The following is a 22234-nucleotide window of genomic DNA, read 5'->3' as shown; positions in this document are numbered from 1 at the left end:
TAAAAACCTTTTTTTTAAAAACTTAACCTTACTTTGATGTTTTTTTGTTACAATTTGTGGCATTTTTCTCTTAAACTGAGATCCTAAATTTATCAATTATACTAAAGTATTTTTGTAATCATGAGTGATATAAACAGACTTTGCAACCAAAATATTGGATTTGACGTTTTTGTTATGATCGTAATAACGAAAAATGAAATAGTTATTCGTTCAAAAAATAGCTTCGAAATATTGTCCTGGTTTGAGAATATATTTTTTTTTATTCGATTATAATCTTACCTACACAATGAAAAGTTCTAACAGCTAACTGATTTGTAATATTAAATCATTACAATAATTATTAAATTAAAAGGAAATTAAATTCTACTATATATAGGAACTAAATAGCGCCAGTTTTCTCATATATGTAATTGCATTTAATAAGCGCTTGAATGGGTCCTCGGGCTCGATGGCGATTACATTCTAGTTGAAAATTAAGTTGTTCATTGATGTCAGCATGATAAAATTAGCAAACATGGCAATCAAAAAACAATTTGCTTGAAGTAGGACAGAACTTTAATCTACCGTCAATACTAAGCGATTGCGGTACATTGCAATCATATTGACTATCCGCACGCAGTCAAGAGACAAATGTGCTTCAGATTTATATTTCAAGTCGATTCTATTTTCAATACACTTTTTTTTGTTGCTGAAATGTAGCATCATCTTAATAATGTGTTTTGGAATAAAAAGTATAGGTTGTTTCCAAATTATCAATGTCTCAAATTATCAAAAGGAGTCAAAATTCATATGGAAGTTGGAAAAATGATATGTTGCAAGTCATTTAGTCCATTCTAACAACTCAATACTTTCACCACTTGCTAAAATTGTCATACTTGACTTGTTGGTATCTACCGGTTTATATTTTTCCCACGTCTTCATGGCGTCAAAAGTGAAGGCTTCCAAATGACTACTTGATCCTAATCTCTGGATCATTACGATGTTGCTTTGAAATTTTTGATCACAGTTTTATCCCTTTCACACACAAAGAAAAACACTTGCTTCGACCATGATCTATATTTAGTGACAACACGAGGAAAACTTTATTTTCTGTCAGTCATGCTTAAACAGCAGGCAATTCAAGTTGTGTAACATTCAACGAGTCACCAAAACATCAATTATTATTTAATCCATTTTGCATATGCCGCCAAGTACTTCCGAATATTCCTTTCAAAGGTTTGTCTGTATAAAACAAATATGTGATTTACAAAGATATCAAATTTTCATAAATGGCAAATAACTTCATTGCCAATTTTGTGCAGACAGATATTCATCTCAGTGTTTTAGGAAGTTATGTGTAACACCAAATCCCCTGATTCCCAAAGTTTCAAGTTCATTCTATTTGGGCAGTTAGTGTATTCAACATTAAAAATGAGACTTGTATTATAATATTATAAGTTTGGACTAACAATACTGGAAAATTAGTCAATAACTCTTTCAGGTGACCAGCCTTTTCAATACTGTGCAGCAGTATCCAATATGTATTATAATGTGTGAAGTGGTTCTTCAGTTTAGATACGTGTTCATAAGTTTCTATCAGGGGCTTCTGTATATCAGTATATATAACAGTGAGCCATGTTCAGAGAAATATTGCGGAATATTTCAGTGTTTCCCACCCCCGGGTGTGCCACAGAGCAGTTCTCCGGGTCCATGAACAATGGTCGTCACGAAACACCATTCATGATGACTGCGTTAATTCAAGTAAAATTTATTCTTTCACAAGTTTTCATTTTAAAACTTGATAAACAATATTCTGGATGCCTCAATAGCAAGACTAGGTATTTTTATAGAGGATCATCAGAAGACCACAAGTGTTGTAAGCTCTCAGAGGGGGTCATGAAAATTTGAAAATACTGAAATATCCCATATAATAATCATTGCATATTATATAAGAAAGATTTTTGTTGTATTCAGGTGGTTCCTTGAAATGCTTGTTAAAGTGAATGGTGAAAGTATTACAAGTACAATATACTGTGTTAAAAAATTGATGCGTTCTAATCTGAAGACATTAGCAATAATATATATCAATGTTTTTTTGCTCTGAAGTAGAAGAAAAATTACATTTGAATGATGCTGCTACAAATTGTATTGATATCTTGTGGTAAGTACTTCATGCGGTAATGACAAGGTAGTGCAACATCATCAACACGGTCTTGAAGTGATAATTTGGCTAAGGATTTATTTTCGGGATTTAGCCATAGTCCATGCCCAATATTCCCATGTTCCCATGCCTAACATAACCAGGCAAGAACCTGTGGTTTGGCATATGATTAAGCTGTCTTACCTGCTTTACCCTCTTTGAATCGGCATGAATACAAAAATCATATCCTATGTAGTTGTTGTGATATTTCACTTGAGATAGAGTTATCTTTTTGTTTTGTCATGAATTGGGTTAGAACTTAGAATATATTCGCATTATGTTGGGATAAAACAAAAACTGTTCATGAGGTTTGGGATCGAGTCATCAACTCTTGCTTTCAAGTTGCGTAAGTCACTCTGAAATCGCAGTTAACGCAGTCACTGAAGAGTTCAAATTTTGCATGAATTTGATTCTAGTCCAAATAGTTGAGTCCTTATGTCAGAGGCAAAGTGCTATATATGACCTAATCTCTCTGATTTATGTTCTTGTTCTGATAAGGTTTCATGATTGGGTTAGAGCAGGGGTGGGCAACTTCTCTGGTCGGCGGGCCAGATGTGGGAAAATGAAGTTCCTGGCGGGCCGGATTATAACATGAATAGTATTTAAAATCTTAATCACATATTTATTCGCTAATGCAAGAAAGAAAATTATAAATCGCGTTTAAAGTATAGTTTAAACTACAAAAAATAGAGACCAAAAAAAACATAATAAATTTATCACAATGTACTAAAAGTGTAATAATGTAATATCATAATGTACTGATGTACAGTCAGCGGGCCAGTCAAAATCTCGTCGCGGGCCGGACTCGGCCCGCGGGCCGTATGTTGCCCACCCCTGGGTTAGAGTGATTCCTCTAAATTTTAAGATTTGATTTAATTTACTCCTCTAATTGTGTGGTTGCCAACCTTCTTTACAATACATTCCTTCTTTTGTCTATTTTGAATCTTTTTGTTCCTTCCTCTTTGCCGTCTATGAAAACTGTTCCATTTATTTGTTCAATGCTTATGGATATTATAAACTACGCAATATCACTGAACTACACCCAATGCAAAGTAATATTTCTGTGTTTCCCTGAAAACAATGAAATTCCTCTTTGGGAGGGAGTTCTTCGCTGGCTGGGAAACACTGCCCTATGAAGCTCCAAAGCATATAATTTTTGAATAAATATACTATGACCGTATTACCAAGTATATTAGTCTCTTTTTTTCAAGATATAAAGCATTCTGCGTTCTTTGGCAATTAAATTCCAATGATACTCTTTATGATACTTATTATTGTTATAGTTGCTTTTAAATTAGTTATTGATTATGTGAGATTTTTTCGCTTCAAACAAGGCCATGTATAGGAATCCACAAATATGTAGGGAGCTACTATTTTTGGAATTTAATAGACCCCGCTGAGATGGTGGGCATAGGATAACGTTTTTGAAATTCACATTTTTTGTTCTTTTCAGTTGTGAAGTCGTCGTTATCTTTATCAACTAATATGTGTCCTGGGGATACTTTGACATTGAAATGTCCGGAAAATCATAAACTGGATATTATGAGTGTTGCTCTCATTTCCACTGAACTCGAATGTGAGCCAGAAGATGGTTCAAGTGAAAAATTTTATCATAATTGTTCGTCGAATAATATCTACAATTCTGTAGTCGAAAGGTGAACACAAAATCATGTTTGAAATTTTTAAAAGAAATCAATTACTTGAAAACAACTCTAGTCTTCAAATTTTTACACTAGAACTGACACATTAGCCTAGTCATCAATGTCGAACAACCTGATTTTTTAAAATATGGTTTGAATAGCATTTTGAAAGAATGAAGATATTTATTCTAATATTCTGTTATTCACATGTTTCAATATTTTTCTACAGATGTTACGATCTTTCAACCTGTGTTCTTACAAAATCAACAGTTTTGACACAATATTGTAATTGGCCATTTAATAAGATATTGAAGATTATCTATCAATGTCAGGAAGGTTGGTTTTTATTTTTTCAAGTTTTATGTTTATTGATCATCTATTCAACAATAGAGCAATGCTCAAACGTACACGTTTCTGAGCACTGAGTTTGATGAAAAGAACAGCGGACGAATATGTAGGAATAAAATGTTGCCATACATCATAAAAAGTGCTCTCTCAAATTCTCTAAGTAAAACATCAAAATCTTGGGCGGAATATTGCTCCTCATTAAGAATTTAGAAAAAATAAAAGTACTAGACTTTTAATAAATCCAACCATCTTTGAGTAATGGAATTTGGAAATTGATTGGTGCAGTAGTTCTGGTGAAAAGTTCTTTTTTTTTCAAAAGAACTATCAAATATTTGACAAATTGATCCATATCACCAGTTCCACTTTGTGTCAAAAAATTATCTTATGGTGGTATTGTGAGAAACTTTAGCGCTATAAATTGAGTACTTCTAGCATGCAATGAATATAATCTGCATTTTTGTACTGTACATTTTTGTATCATTACGGTATATTCTATCTTATATTTTATCTTTATATTATAAGAACGATCATCTTTAAAGCAGCCAATTTCAATGTGACATTCAAATATGGTATTAATTGTTTAAAAATGAATGTAATTAGTTTACTGACTTTGCTTATCTATATATTACCAGTAGATCTTTTTCTGTAACGAAATTGCCACAGAATACATAATTTTTGTGATAATGGTAACACCCTATATAGAGCATATATTTTCTAAAAACCTATTTTTTTGAATTTCGTTTTCACCAGCAAATACCTGCCCTCGTGAAGTTTTGGCAATCAGTACTCAACGATACTCAAGAAATTTGCATCGCAGACCTGCTGCATGGTGCCTTGATGCCAGCCAACAATCAGGCTCTATCTATCTTATGCCATGGGCTCAGCATGGGGAAACAAAAGCTGTTTATGGATTTAGTACTTTAAAATCATTTGTGATGGGACATCCATCAAGTATTTACCGACTTCCAGTTGCTGCCGCGGGTACGAGTCTTGTTGCGTACAAAGGTTATTTGTATTACATCAAAAATAGGACAAGAGACCTCACAAAATACAGTTTGGAAAATCGCAGAAAGGTAAGAAAATTTATTAGTTTTTGTAACATATTTGGTTCTTCGTTGGTATTTGGCGTCAATCAAGCATAAATACATGATTTTGAATACCAAATTCCTGGTACAATTTAATTTTAAAAGTAGCCTACTATTAGTGCTTTGAAGCAGAGCTGTGAAAATTTACAATTACCTCCAAACTCAAAGTTGAAAAAAATTTTGACTTTGACTGCTGACTATGGGTTGTGAGTAATTTTTGACTCCTACTCCAAACTTAAATTATTATACCAAAATCTTGGGCATATTTAGGAATTCTTTAATAGACTATTAAAAAAGCGCTTGGTAAGCTCTTTTTCTTTTGTATAAAATTTAAGACTTTTGGTGCGGCGGTGTGGCTCATCGTGCTAAGCGTTAGGAATATGCTCGAACCTCTGATTACTCTGCGTGGGTTGCAGGTTCGAATCCCGCTGGTTACGGCTTCCTCCACCATCAAATCCAAGTAACCGGACGAGAGGCCACGGTTCGCCATATGGTTAAGCCGTCTTATTAACTTTCCTCTCCTCTGCGATAAATATGTAAATCCCATCTCCATTGAAAGCTAATATTCATGAATCTCTCTTTTCTTTACTTCAATCTATAGTCTTTATTTACATTATCCTTAGATTGCAGAAAAGTCCATTGATGATGCATTGTATAACCATGAGATAGACTATTCAGGATTGATGGGGAGTAGTGATATAGATCTTGCCATCGATGAAAAGGGATTGTGGGCAATATATACTACGGATCATAGTGAAGGAAATCTTGTTATCTCATTTATTGATGCAGATGACTTGACGTAAGTTACTGTTTTTTTTTTTGAAGGAAATTTGGTTTAGTTTTGAATTGTTTTGGTGGGGTCATGACTTTCTCCTCTCAAAGTACTGTGGATGTTTTTATAGTCTTTCCGCTGTTTATTTTCATTTTATATGCTTTTTACTTGTCCTTGTTTTCAGTAATTATTGTTTGTTGAGTTTTTTTTATTTTTCATGTGGACTTTCTATGTTTCAAATGTCTGGCATAAATAAATAAAAAATAAATCCCTTGTAGGAAATACACACAGAGAAAGGACTTGCAATCCACGACCTAATACCCTGTTAACCCCTGAAAATATTATGGGTTGGAATTAATACTGGATTGGTACAAAAAACGTAATTTTCTTTGAGGCTTATGTCAATACAACATATAGGAGAAGCAATGTAATTTTTAATACAGCGATTATATTATTTTAGTATTCTTTCAACTTGGATTACTGATATCCCTAAAAAAGAAGTTTTGAATGCTTTCATGGTTTGTGGTAATCTTCATGTCATCAGTAACAAAACAAGACGTATGTATAAGAAGTATGATACAGGTATGCACTGATTAAAAATCACTTTGGGGGCTTGAGGGCAGAGATTCTCAACCTTCATTCTCTTGTTTCTCTTCAAATTTAAAGAGTCTTACTCTCAAAGTTTTTCAAGTTTTACTCTCAAATTTGTATACCTTCATTTAATGGTATACAAGTTTACAAGTTGGCATTGAGTTTATATATCTATAATTAAGGTATGCGATAGTTCTATTTTTTATTATTAATACCTAGCAAACAGGAAGTCTATCTGTTGTGGGAGCATAATAATATATATTTTGCAACTAAAGATGTTGTACTTGTAATCCCAACGATGTTACAATCTGCAATGTGGTCAATGGCTGTGTTGGGTCACACAGTGAAATCATAACAAAACAGAGGGAAAAATACAGATTTCTTGCTTGCAATATACAATTAAGCAAATACTTAATTTATTTTTGGTTTGTACTATTCCGATATTTTTTTTGCTTTAGGATCTGGTAAAACAGTGGAGATTCCAACTGATATTAACATTACATTACCATGGCACGAAACAACATCAGTTAATTACAATCCACAGGATAATACATTATATGTATGGAGTACTTCACAAGCTATCATATTTACTTTGGACTTAAAAACTAGCAACGAAGGTATGTAGGAAGGAAATCTATGCAAGATCAAGCCTCCTGTTGAAAATATCAGATTAATATATTAGCGAGAAGTCAATCAGGGATGGCCAAAAACGAATAGTTCACTATTTCGAATACATTCGAAATTATTTTTTTCGAATATGAAATTTCGAATACTTCGAAAATAAAAACCATTAATTGAAGCTTATCTAAATGTATGTAGGAATTTCCATACAATAAGCAATGGAATAACTGCTATCTACAAGTTACAGCCTAGCTATATTACCAGGCATTTCATATTTGCAGATTATTGCAGTATATATTTTATATACCATTACCATGAGTCATGTTAACAGAATTAAATTAATACGGCAATAGTGGTATCGATGATGATTTGAATATCTGCGCAACAAAAAATCATCCTGGTAAATGATCGATACTTTTAACTATCGTTATCAGAATTATTTGCCAGAAATTATTTTCTAATGAATCGACTTGTTTTCCCAACTTGTGACAATTTATTGGATATCGTAACAATGAATGCTATAAATACCGTATTTCCCGGCTAAGTCCACATGGCAAATAGGACGATGTCTATTTTTAGCACTCCAAAAAGGTTTTTTCCATATAGGCCTCCAATAAGACGGGTAGAAAAATTGTGTCCCTGTTGTTCAGTTATGCTGATATGCGCTAATAATTTAAATGTTTAGAACCAGATTATGTTAGTTTGGTTGAATCATACTCACAGAATTAACTATTTTTAACAATTGAGCGGTAAATTTAAGTTGTGAAGCGGCAATCATTTCGGACAACCTATTAACCAGAATGTTGAAATAATTTTGGAATGTGATAAGTAATACATTGTACGTCCACGGGTTATTTCACAGTTGTGTTTTCCTGTCGTGTTCTGCTGAATCGGCAAAATGAAAGGGTCACAAATCACTTTATCTCGGTGGCCTAGAAAAGCGACTTATTAGCCGGGGAAATACAGTAATTGTCAATTTTTCGACGTAATGGAAATGAATTTGTAAATTAGAAGCCCTGTAGACGAATGTCGGCAATGTCCACCCACGCAAACGTGCAAATGTGTCGCAACACTATGCGACGTACGGTCGCACATAATATAAACAATCAAAGTGCCGATTCTAATTCATCGTCATTACAATACGCGAGACAGCGAAAAAATCCGTTTGAAGATTCCTGTAAAACGAAACACCACGTTTACGGCGAAAAGTGGCTACTATTCGGAATTATTCGAAAATCAGCCGAAAAGGTATTCGAATACTTTGATATTCGAATACATTCGAATATTCGATTCGTTTTGGACAACCCTGAAGTCAATAAAATGACGATCAATACCATATACCCATCCTAACACATAAGAAATTCAGTTTTTAAGACATTTTGCACAAAAAATTTGGTGCTCCCAAAGTATGTGCACCAACAGCCTTGCGCCATCTTGGTGCACATACTTCTGGAGCGCCAAAAATTCATGGCTGGAATAGATCATCATTATTGCATCAATACATTTAAATACTTCACAATTTGTTACAGTTTGATGCAAATTTCAAATTAACAAATTAAAATTATAGATAATAGAGTATTCCTATAGCAAGCATACTATTCTGTGTCACAGAATTGAAGCATACAACAATGCTCATTTTTTCATTATTAACGATTAACAAAAATTTTTATCAACCAATCAGTCAGAGTCCCCTGTAATTGTTTATTATTTATATCGTCTTTGTTATTTAAATGCGATGGGTGTTTTGCTTCCATGGTCTCTGCTAAATTGGTACTGGTAGCCTGTTTAACCCCGTGGCTTGCCCAATTTACACCCAATAAACTTGCAGATGGAACTGCAGAGTGGCCTGAAAATAACAGACTCATAAATTTCATAATTACCTCTACAAAAATAAAGAAAGTTTATTCAAAACTTGAACTTGGAACTGTCAGTGCATGATTGTACCCAAAAGTTTCAGTAATCTGGGATGCTTCCCACAAAAAATAAGGTTTTTTCTAGTACCCACATGTTCCTAGTGATCTTGATTCTGTTTATTCAAGTCACCCTGTATGTGTAATTGCTTAAAAGTCGAAGATAATTGAAGTCACTTAACCTTGTGTAAATTCACAGTAATTGCGACAAATATTCAACAATCTTCTACAATACAACATGATTATGATCATGAACGATTTCCTACCACTACAATGATAAAGAATGATTCTACAAAGTCAACTAAAGCTCCAACTGAACCAGTGCATGAATTCATGAAACCATCACCCATGAATTGTCCAGAGAGAATTTATGACGATGTATTATGGTCTGAAACTGCACCAGGGAAAACAGAAAAGAATTTCTGTCCTAACGGAGCTAGAGGTATTTTCAATTATAAAACCAAAAATGGAACATAGGGATTGCAATTTTCTTGAATTTTTTTTGTTCATAAACAGTTTTTTTAACAAATCATGCATTCAATTTAGATCATGTACGTTTGCAGTACAGACCATTAGAAACAGAGAAGTGGTTCCCAACCTTTCGCAATCCTTTCGCAGCAATCCTTTTGTATCATATGTATTATTATTTTTTTATGTTATGTGCGAGCAAAATCACCATCATCTGCCTTTCACTCCAAACGAGGCTCCTTACAAGCGACTGATGATATTTAGGAATAAACTATAATTTGGGAGGGTCGGCTTCTAGTTTGACAGTTCTTGTCCAATTTATCACACATTGACTGAGGTCATGGGCATGGGATATGAATATGAAATTTTTGACTTGCTATGCCTGCATTGTTATGTTCAGAGCTTCATGCAGTAGGGCATTGCACCCACATTTAATATTTTCTCATATTTATTTGTATTACCAACATTGATGCTTATCATACGCCCATATTATAACCATAATATTTTGGGTAAAGATACAGAAAAGATGTAGAAAAATATACTGATAACTATAAATATTTGAAATTGAAGGATCGTCAAGCTGGACTTGTATGATTGATCATATGAATGGAAGCCACTGGGAAGAAAGGGGACCCAATTTTGATAATTGTGCCGCATGGACAATTGAAATTGATAAACAACTACAACAAGGTTTGAATTAATTGGTTTATATTTCAAAATAGCAAATATTGTCTTCTAATATTTTCTGAGCATTTTTTATTTGAGAAATATGGAATTATCCACAATTTGGTCTCAAGTTTTTAGTTCATTTCTTTCTTTCTGAAAACTACTTGACAGCATTAACCCTGCTTGCAAAAGTACTGTATTAATTTTTTTTTTGGTCTAATAGAGAACTCAATCAAAATTTTCCAAAAATATTATAGTTTATCCAAAATTCGTTCAATTATGTTTTCATGCTCAAAGTTGAAATTTATGGATACTGTTAGGTAAAACTGTTTTATTTTACAGAAAATTCTTCCATTGTTGTTCATAAAATTGCACAACAATTATCAGATGTTGTTGTAGCTTTGAAACAACGCGAAACACGGTTCAGAGGTGAATATATGTTGCTCTTTTAATTAATAACAATCATTAATAATATTAATAATTTGGTATATTAGATATGATGATAGGATTCTATGAATAATTGTTAATATTGTTTATAACGAGTTTTGTTTGTTATGGAATTAAATTTTACTTAATTTCTGTGATATACATAAATTTGTCTGTTGAAAGTGATATTATTTATAATGTATTGAGAACAGTAGGATATTTGGTTTTGGGCATCCCTCTCAGCCTCCATTGAGAGGTAAAAAAACTTTGCTGGTCTGATTGTTCACTTACCAAATGGTTTACTACATGCCATTGTAAAGTACATGGCTAAAGCTTTTTCAGGATGAAATTTAATTTCTGCAACAAAACTAAAACTCTTTGAAAGACTGAATGACGATTGAATTATTTGATCTGACATATAGCATGCAAAGCCTCAAAAATGAGCCAATATTTACAATCATGCTTGAAAATCTTCCTGATTAAAAATAGGCTGAGCGGCTTCACAAATTTCAATTGTAATATCATTATTAACTTATTACTGATTGGTCGTTGTTTCGAAAATAAATAAAAAGTCAATGCTCTGTGAAAATCTCAAATTGTCATTTTCTATCCAGCCGAAGATCTTCAACATAGTACAGAAATCATGAATGAAATTACAAATATTGCCAAAAGTTTTTCAAGTTTTGAAGATGATTTTAATATTACACAAGAAGGACCAGGTGAAATTATAGAAACGGGAGACAGAGAAAAATTTGCACAACTTAATCAGGTATCAACATCATCATGTAAACATTGTATATCCATATGGATCTTGTGATTGTCTATTTCCGTAATTTTTTACCCATTATCCATCTGAAAGGTATATTTATGATTTGAATAATTCAGTTTTACATCCTGATACTTGCTCAAAGCAAGGAAGGTTATGTTTACTCACTCAGAGTCAGCTGTAATAAAGCTTGATCTCTGTGTAAAGTTGCAGGCATTACATAGTGACTATAGTTTCAGGGCATATTTGCTTTCTTGGTGCATCTTCGCCCTCGTGTGGCTAACAACAACAATTTGTTTTTACAATTTTGTTTGTTCTATATTTTGCCAATTAGGGCAATTTGGATTATTTTATTCTTCTGAGCCGCTGCTGTCAGCAAATAACTTGTTATTCAATATTGTCTAGTTTCAGCCTGGGCTGTGGAGTTGAGATTTTCAATGATTTATTGCACATTAGATGACAGCAGAATTATATATGTATCACATATGTTGCAATAGATTCTATATTACTTATTGGCAACCTATTCTAAACTTCACTTTCTTTACAACTTCAATCAATCTAATATTACATTCAACTTCAGGCACTCCTACATTCTGGAAGTGACCTGGTTGATGAAAGCATGTCTGAAACATGGAATGAACTTGAGGAAAATGAAAAATTGAAGATTGGAAATGTTATTATAAAAAGTATCGAAGAAACTGCTTTCTTACTTGCAATACAAGATGAAAAAATGTTGGAAGTTGACGAAAATAACAATATCATTTCTCATTTTGCTGAAGAAAATAATATTTTACTTGAAATTCAAGTGCAGAAGATTGATGATATCAAAAATAAATCTAATAATGCGGTTACTAAGGTGAGTATAGGAGTTATATTGTGAATTGTGATTCAACAGAATAATCCATCACCAACTCCTCACTATCAAGCTTTATGATGAGTTACCCGTTACCCATTATTATATGTTTCCTAATGTGGAACTGTTAGAAGCTTTGAAGGTATCGATCATTGTCCCAAGGCTGCAGGTGTCCCGAGCCCACATTCACCCTGAGTATGACTTCTTTATCGATTTACTTGAGTATTATTCAGGGTTGGTGCTTTTTGTTGATTTTTCATTTTTTTTTGGACTATCCCTACATCGAGTCTCGAACTCATTTTGCTACAAGCTTTTTGATTACCAATCTTGCATGCTCGTGTTAGTCCGCCGCTCCATTGTTCCATTAAACAAACTATTTGTTAGTTCATATTGGAGTTAAATTAGAGGTATTTAGTGGGTTAGCAATCTTAGGAATGTGAATAATAGGTTTGTTACATATGTCCATCAATAATACCAAACTGACTGAAAGTTAAGTTCAATCGAAAAACAATGTGACCATTAACCTTGCTATTCATTCACAATACATACAAAAAAGGGATTCACCATTTTTTTGGTTGAATGCATTTCCAAATGAAGCATTTTTGTTTTCAAAAGTGATGTCAAAATTGCCTTTTTCCTTCATTTTTACCTAAAATTTTATCTCATTTCTACTCAGGATGTTGCTTTTCCGAATTTCAAGTTTCTCCATGAAACAAATGATTGGAAGAATATCACTGATTCAATTACAATATCTTCACAAGATATTGAGAATAACCAAGTCAACGGTAAGAAATAAATAATTTTGAAATACGAATTTTTTTAGGTTTTCACTCTATACGAGGCACTGCACAAGAACACACTTTTTCTCTTGTGAAAATAAGAATCAATCATTTTTCAGCAATTTACTGTTTTGAATATCAATTTATTGATTGTGAATAAAGTGTATTACGATATATATGTTGTTATTTTGCGTAGTAGATGTTCGAAGTACAAAACTTTCTTTGCGGTTTTCAGACAGAGTTTTGTCATATTTAAAGTTAACTTTTCAATCTTGTATCAATATTTGATCAACTTTCAATTTGACACGATTGATTCTTTTTATTTTCTAACTTGAATCAAAGAAATTGTACAGCACGGATTATTCATATTTAAGACTATTAAACGGGGAAAATGGCTCAATTATATTCGAGGGCTTCACACAATTTTGTAAAACTTTCTAAACACTTGTCGCTTTCTATTGAAATACTTTGGTGAATTGGTAAATGTTACCTTAAACTATAAATAGGCAACAGCTTTTTTACAACACATTTATACATCTTTCCCACTGAACAAGGTTCTGCACAAGAAGGATCTACTATAGTTGGAAAAAAATGGCTTAAAGTGTATGCTGCTTTTTTAATATTTTCAAATGAAGTTTTTTTTCAAAATTCTTCATTTACACTTCAGTCATGAAACCCTCGAATTCTGAAATTTTTTCCAAAATATAAAAAAAATTTCTGTATGATTACATGGATACGGACCAGATAAATAGACTCTTTCTGAAATTTGACAGGAACTACAAAAGTTGTGTTTGCGATGTACAACGGACTCGCAGAACTTATCAGCCAACGAACAATCATTGATGAAGAAAACAATTTTCAAGATTATTCAAAAGTTAATTCTAAAATAATATCAGCAACCATACAATCCACTGATCATTCAACTAAACTTAAACAACCTGCATTAATTACTTTGGAACATATTCAGGTAGAATTAAATCATTCGACATTGTCATTGACTGTTATGCATAGCAAAAGTGAATCTACTGAATTATTACATTTTGTGTAGGGTAAATATTAGGGTAAAATCTGGAGTCGCAATTCGAGTCATGAGTCAGCGAAGTCAAATTTGAATTCAGTCAATCACTGGGTTGAGTCTGACTGGGGACTAATTGATTATTGCAGTAATTTTATTTAAATGACTAGAGTCTATGAAAGATAGTTATTTGAGTCCAACGAGAATTGATTCACTGGTAGATACAAAGATTTCTTGCTACTTCATGTTTCTCCTCATTTTACAATTATGCATGATATTATGCTTCACCTCTCTTACTTTTATAATTTTTTTTCAGCCTTCAAACCAGAGTCATATATGTGTTTATTGGAATACTAAAGCAAAGTGAGTACAACACAGAGTTTTTATGTTAAGTTTTATTGTAAAACAGCACAAAATAATAGTACTTCTGGAAAAGCTATATCTGAAGGTGTTGGTACATTAAATAAAGGCCATTTTAGACAAACACTTGTCCCAATCTATTGTTCTCTCCTTTTACTGTATAGATCTGTAGTTTTGTACTTAGACTCAACTTATCATATTCAACACAACACTTCTCTAATGTATGATTAAAAAGAAAGTTGTATGAAATTGAAATATTGTTTTGAAGAAAATTGTTGGGATGTTACTAACTATAGAATGTGTTTGAATAGTTTTATAAGATGATTTTGCATCCAACAAGCCCTTATACGAGCAGTGACTGATATTTAATGATATGAAAAAAGTCCTATTTTTTGGGGGGGGAAGGGGGGAACGTTTTCAGTTTGGCATTGCCTACCCAATTTATCACTCCCTGGGTCCTAGTTATGTAATTTGTGATGCCAACACAAATTATTCAAACGCCTTGAGCGCTAGGCCACATTTTACACATACTTGAAAACCAACAATATAAAGAATATGATACATTTTTGTAGGACCCAATTTTTTATTTCTTTTCCTTATATAGAAATTGTTTTTAGGAATTTATCCGAAAATTGGTTGTCAGATGGCTGTACTTTGGTGAGCACCAACTCCACTCACACAGTATGTTCTTGCGATCACCTGACTAGTTTTGCCGTGCTTGTCAATCATCAAGGTTTTAAATTAGATCAGCATGTGGAAATATTAGATTTATTAACATGGATTGGACTCTCTATGTCACTGTTCTGCCTGGCATTGAGTATAGTGACATTCATGTATTTCAGGTATAATATTCTTCAACATTGTTTTAAATTGATAACTATCCGTCAGCTAAATAGATTAAAAGCAACTTGTGGAGATTGTTACCTTTGATATATATGGTGTAAATTAGTATTAATGGATTTTGCTCAACAATTTTTTTGACCACCCACTGATATGTAAGGAGCTACTATGTTTAGAAAGCCTAAATTTTTCATGGTTTCCATCACCCAATTTATTATTACCTAGATTGGAGTGGGCTTGGGTATATTCGAGAATCTTAAATTTCTGAATTGTTTTATGTGATATTATTCAAAACTCTAATTTATGACTTTGATCTGTTCTGTTCATCTGGTGATATGTGCACTTTGTGTCTAATTACATTATTTTTAGTTAAATTATACAGCAGAAATCACACTGATTGAATGAAGAGTATTAAATTGTTAACAGACAAAAGAATTCCTAATAAAACTCTTTCTAGCATATCTCCAATCAAGTTTTTATAAGAGCAACATGTTATCCATTACTTTTTAGATCCTTACATTGCACAAGAACAACAATCCACACTAATTTGTGCATTTGTCTGTTTTTGTCACAACTTATATTTGTTGCTGGGATTGACCTCGTCAAATTTCCAATATTATGCTCAGTTGTGGCAGGTAAATTATGTAATTAATGTTAAAAAATTGTTTTAATTTAAATGGATAGTTAAGGGAATTAATTTTAAACAATCTGAATTGAATGTTAGGAAAAAATGTTTATACGAGATCAGATAGTTGAAATTTATGTATTTTAGATACCAATATTGTATCATAAATTCGTCTAGTTTTTCCTGTACCATTTTATTAATTCATGCATAGTGCCCCATTGTAACTAGGGTTAGTTCGGATACCTATAATTTTTACTATCCGGATATCGGATATATCTGGGTATTCCGTATTTTAACTATCCGGTTGACCGGATAGTTACTGCTAATTTTAAAGATCCAATTTTTACGGCGAATTGACCAAAAACCACCACACAGTTCTATTGTTAATAGCTCAAATTCGCAAGATCGTAAAAATACGAATAAAAACTGATATTATTTGTGCAGCTTACTACGTATTTTCATATATGCAGAATGCGGTGGCATTTTATAGTAGAAGTGCTTTAATTTTAACGTATGTCGACGCAATCGAGAGATACGTTGAACAGAGTTATTATGGAAAGACATTTTAAAATGCTCGAATCAGCCACAAATTGGTTATTTTGCGCAATAGAAAAATTTAAAAAGTTGAAAACATGCACATTACATGCATTCGTATACCGAAAATTTAGAAATGCTACACAGATCACATAGATTACGAAGTATTGGGAATTAAGTCCTGGCCTGTTCCATCATGAAATGCGTTCCTTCAATACACGCAATAAACTAAAATCCAACACCTGACCAAAAAGCCACAAACTCACACCCACACATTCAATGCTTTTCAACCTAATTGGTGGCTAAATATGGGCAGAGTAGTGTGAATAGAAGGTGTTATTATATGCTCTGGAGTCTGGGAGATGTCAAGACGCCACTCAACAAAAAATATAAAAATTACTAATGCGCATATACATTATTTATATGCTCTATTATCCGGTTAACCGTCACAATATTATCCGGATATCAGATAGTAAAATACCTTTCGGTTAACCGGTTATCCGGATAATCCAACCCTAATTGTAACATAACAGTCCTAAACTGCTGCTATGTTTATGAAGGGTACATATCGCACAACAGTGTCTTAGACCAGTGTCTTTTATAGTGTTTATTTAATATGCAGATGCTGCTACATTTTGACGCATACAAACATACATAATAAATCATGGAACATTGGATATTCTATCTTTATTTGCTGTCATTCACTAAATACAATTATATTCTCTATATTTCCTACAGGAGCTTTGCATTATTGTTTTCTTGCTACATTTGTGTGGATGGCATTGGAAGGTTTTCAACTGTACGTTATGTTGATTGAAGTATTTGAGCGAAATACAAACATGGCTTGGTATTATTCAATCGGATATGGTAAGCTGTAACACATGTGAATATTATCTGTTTTGATTAAAGATTTTGGACAATGAACTAAATTTTGGTGCAAATACCTAGTCTGGCACAAACTGCTAATTTTTGTGGATACCTGTTTCAAATTTCATGAAAATAACATGCCTAGGAGGATTATAAACTAAAAATTTCATTGGGTGGACGTCTTACTACCACACTCAAAATATGTGTATATATTTTTAAAGTATATTTTGTAATTCAAATATGTGAACTAGTCGAGCAGTTTCTTTGTGTTATTTACTTTTTAATTTGGAATTTATGTGTTAAAAATTGTGCATTTATCACAATTTCATATTATGTTTATTTTCTATTATTCAAACCCCTCCAAATTGTTAAGCAAGTTCAAGACAACTAACTTTACTAACCATATCGCAAGACGTCCGTAGTTCTACTCAGCTTGCCGTTTTGGTGTAGTATGTGATCTAAATGTCTGTTTCTGGTGTAGCAAGTGACCCATTAATAAGACATAGGTAAACTGGCACATGTAAATCTACATGTTTCAAACTTTATTTAAAGGTTTTGCCAGTTTTCCTGAAACTTATACATATACATTTCCAAACTGATAGGTCATTTTTAATTCGTTCACATGACTTTTGGTTGGTTTGTTATTTAAGCCAAAGAAAACGAAAGATTTACTAACCCTAGTCTATTCTGGATATAAATTTCTGTAGATCACATACTGTTGTACATAGGCTATAGTTAGTTTATCACTACCTTGAGAATTACGGTAAATTACTAAATTCCATTCATTACTTCTAGGCATTCCTGCAATCTTCGTTGCATTATCTGCTGGATTGAATCCTGTAGGATATGGTACTGACACTGCATGTTGGCTCAACACTGACATAGATGATACAATTGGAACGATAGGTGGATTCACACCATTCATCTGGGCTTTTATTGTCCCTGCAACATTGGTTGCAGTAGGAAATGTCGCATTTCTTTTTCTGACAGGGATTACAATGTACAGGCATGGACGGAAATATATATTTTATTCAAAGTTACGCGCAATTCGGTAAGTAAGTATAGGGTTTCAAAAACACTAATCGCAAAGTGTTGCAAAATTATTTAATTTGAGTTGGAAAAAGGAGAATTTCATGTAAACAAATCTTTCTGCCGTCCAAGGATTTGAAACTGTTAATCAAAAATTTCATTTCAATTGATCTGAATATATGACTTAAATAGGCACTTTTTTTATTATACAAGGAAGAACATTAATTATCCATTATTATGTGTTCCTGGGCTAAAGTTCTGTGGGTTATGGTTTTACACGAGAGGGTATCCAGGCTTCCTTTTCCATCTCAAGCCCTTGCTTTTAAAAAAAATTATCGGTATATTGTTGGCTAATCTACTCACGTATGGACTGGTAAGCAGTTGTGAAACAGTAGTTTTTAACATATTGGGCCAAGATAGGATAAGATTTTCATATTTATTCCAGGAAGGGGAAAGAACATAAGATTGCTGGAGGATAAATGGCAGAGCAAGCTATAACCAAACAGCGATACTGAACCACTCTATGGTGGTGAGCAATCCGGCAATCCTCTTGCACATAATTATCTCCTATGCGATTCAAACCTGCAAACCAGCTCAGGGTAATCAGAGGCACGATAGCAAGCGTATTCCTGATGCTTAGCACGATGCACCAACCACTGAGCTGAGTTAAAAATAAAACATATATCATCCTGATCCATTTTGTATCGTTATCAAATTCCCGTTCATTTATCAACAGGAGTGCACTTCGTGGAACTTGTGCTTTACTTTGTTTACTCGGAACGACATGGGTGATCGGCATCTTATGGTGGTGGGAAAACATGATTACATTGCAATATTTATTTTGTATATTCAACGCCTTTCAAGGAGTTTATATATTTGTATTTCATTGCTTGATGCACAATAAGGTATAGTCAAGTTTCAGTTATTTTCCAAATAGAATAAGGTTTTTCAAGAGAGTACAGCTGTATTAATTTTCAAGAATGAGATGATTGTTTTGTGATCTCTGTGAAAATTTGTACATCATTTCTGATTACTGAAACTGAACTAAAATTCTCAAGAAAACAAAAATATTTATTATTGAGTTATTACACCTAAACTCCAGAATACAACTAAAAATGGCAAAATAGCTACCTAACTCACGGATATCAGATAATATTTACTATCCTTCCTGTAAATCAGGGGTCGGCAACTTTTGTCGTGCGCGGGCCAAAATTAAGGGTTGCAAGTCATTAGCGGGCTGCACATAATTTTAGAAAGTTGAAAACAGAATGAATGATACTTTTTATAATAAAAATCAAGCAGTGATACATCTCTCACATAGAATATAGATTTATTTCCTCATCGCATTGCATCTCAAAAAATTCTATTTGAATATTTGTTTTTATAAGGTTCGTTATGAATACAGAAAATTTTTTTCAAAATGCGTTGGTGAGAATTACACAGATTTATTAAATTCTACATCTTTAACAATGAAATATACTGGAATGAGACGGCGTTCTTCACAATTATATTTTGGACAGGTAGGAAAAAATTTGTTGCGAACTATTGGTTTGAAAATGGAGTTATTATGCTATTGTTATAACCGGCTTGTCAGCCAGATATTCTATATTCTTAGATATTCTATTTTATATTCTTATTTTATCTACTGATAGTAAAACACAAAATATCATTTTGCCTATATTTTTAGAAAAGGAAAAATTCATCCAGTTTTAAAGGAATTGTTCGTCCTAATTTTGATGATAAAGTACAATTGAGAAGAGGTTGGTTGAAGTTGCTCTTATTTTATTTAGTAGAAACTATATAAAAGTCAGGAACCAAGGACCGTTTTGCATAGCTTCTATAATGTTGTTTGTATCAACCGACTACGATAGCATGGAAGTTTCATATATAACTCTGGGAAAGGAAAGCCCATAAGTTGATTAATGCACATGGCAAGTCTTGGTCTCTTGTCAGATTACCAGTTCATGTCAGATATAGTGGGAATAGTTAACCAAAAATTCCATTCAGATGCATAAACATGGTGGTGGAGGAAGCTGTAACTGTCTAAGACCAACCCTGTACTTGCGAGAAGTACAGCAATTCTCTCATTCAGGATGACTCCACATGGGGGTTGGAAACTTGGGCTAATCAGAGTAGCAATGGCAAGCATTTCCTAATCTAATCTGCGTCTGCGTCTAAAACTAATCAGCGTCTTATGCATGCCAACACAATCCATCAGTGGTTAGATCAGATTTTTAGTATTCTCATTTCATTACTTCTTTTGGTATCCTTATATAGAAGAATTGACGTCAAATTTTCCGTCCAAGTACTCATTCATATTATATTTTTCTTTAAAACTTATATTTCTGTTTTATAGGATCATATGCGACAAAAACGAATTTCAATGAAGCTTCAAAATATTTCACACCACAAGATCGTGCATCAATGCAGATATTATTGACCAGGCGAGACAGTGTTGCCAGCCCACAAGCGATGAATTTTCCAACCAAGCCTGATGCTCCACCCACACCACACCCTCGTACATTCTCAACTCGTTCTTGTCCAGGAATTAAAATACAATGTGGATCGTACAACAATCAAATTTCAGAACCTTTGAAGAGGTGTCTTTCAGAAAGGCGATATTATCGAGGAAAATACAATGTACCAGTAAGTGAAGGTGTCAGTAGACTGTTAAAATCTGCTAGTTCAACACATAGCTTGGTTGTGCCAAGCAGGTATTTAACACTAGGGCAGACAGATGATGAATCCGGGACACCAACAAATTCAGAAATCAAACTAACAAGCTCAAGTTTACCAAAAGAAGTTTCAATCAATCATAGACCTCGAATGGTGTTACCATTGCTTCCACCATCTGGGCCAAATGCACCAATAAAAGAATTTAAACTTGTGGACAAAAGATTAGCAAAATTTCGTCGAATGAATTCATCATCATCACCAATGTTGGGCCGCTCGGCATCATTAAATGCTGCGGAGAAAAAGCGAAGAGATTTGAGAAAACTGCAGATGGTTCATCCTCAACTTGCACATGCATCAACAAGCGTACCGGACTTGATGTCTCAGTTGAGTGCTAAAATTGAAAGCAGAGATATATCTCAAGTTTTATTGATGTATTTGGATAAAGATGGGACTTTGAATAGACAGAAAATAAAGGAAGCACGTAATAAAGACAATAAAGACTAGGAATATATAATTCACATCACAGAGAGATGGAGGTAAATGCAGATGGAGCAAGATTGGATTGGTGTCTTCCATGTTATTCATTGAACATGAGGTATACCTACGAATTGCTCTGCAACTAATGCAGTAATCGATTTCACATTTTCAGTACTTGAAGTCACTAGAATCTAGTGATAACTAAGAGACTTGATGTTCCACAAAAAATTTTACTATTTTTACTCCAACACATACTGTAGTCAATCGGTCGATTTACTGACAAACCGGTTTTCAGCTAATGGATAAGGCCTTACTAACACAGATGGAAATCGCTATGGTGATGATACTGATGGAAATAATCATTTGACAGATTTCTGTTTCTGACATTGGCAATTGCTGTTAGTCATTTGACCTTTGTGTCCCATGTTCGTTCATTACACTTTAGTTTCTGGTATAAGGCAATATGATTTTTTCAAATTTCAACATAATACCTTTTCCAGAGATGAAAATATTTCGATTCCTTAGGGATTTTCGCCTATTCTAGTATTTATAGCTGATCTTATGTATCTTGTATTCTCCAATGCAAATGGTGTGTGCAGCCCCACTCGTAAAGGACAATTTTGTCAATAGCATTGTCTTTGTAGTTTTACTGTTCCATTTTTTTATCAATGTTTTTATTTGTAATAAAGGTGCCTAGAATGTGATTT

General features: G+C 33.2%; 1 protein-coding gene across 1 annotated transcript; it reads left to right on the top strand.

Moving 5' to 3' along the window:
• Positions 1 to 1953: 1953 nt before the first annotated feature.
• Positions 1954 to 22231, top strand: LOC120346889 (adhesion G protein-coupled receptor L2-like). Its single transcript, XM_039416674.2, has 23 exons — positions 1954 to 2140; positions 3633 to 3834; positions 4049 to 4155; positions 4918 to 5240; positions 5876 to 6051; positions 6485 to 6606; positions 7074 to 7232; positions 9346 to 9588; positions 10185 to 10304; positions 10623 to 10709; positions 11321 to 11475; positions 12053 to 12328; positions 13002 to 13110; positions 13878 to 14071; positions 14436 to 14482; positions 15097 to 15321; positions 15830 to 15954; positions 17217 to 17345; positions 18141 to 18396; positions 19111 to 19279; positions 19763 to 19894; positions 20062 to 20134; positions 20731 to 22231. The coding sequence occupies exons 1-23, from the start codon at positions 2107 to 2109 to the stop codon at positions 21552 to 21554; spliced, it is 4287 nt and encodes a 1428-aa protein (XP_039272608.2). The 5' UTR covers positions 1954 to 2106; the 3' UTR covers positions 21555 to 22231.
• Positions 22232 to 22234: the final 3 nt, after the last annotated feature.

Source organism: Styela clava, chromosome 11, assembly GCF_964204865.1.
Source record: "Styela clava chromosome 11, kaStyClav1.hap1.2, whole genome shotgun sequence".
Taxonomy (NCBI): domain Eukaryota; kingdom Metazoa; phylum Chordata; class Ascidiacea; order Stolidobranchia; family Styelidae; genus Styela; species Styela clava.
The sequence above is the reverse complement of the archived record's forward strand: the minus strand, read 5'-3'. Positions and strand labels throughout refer to the sequence as shown.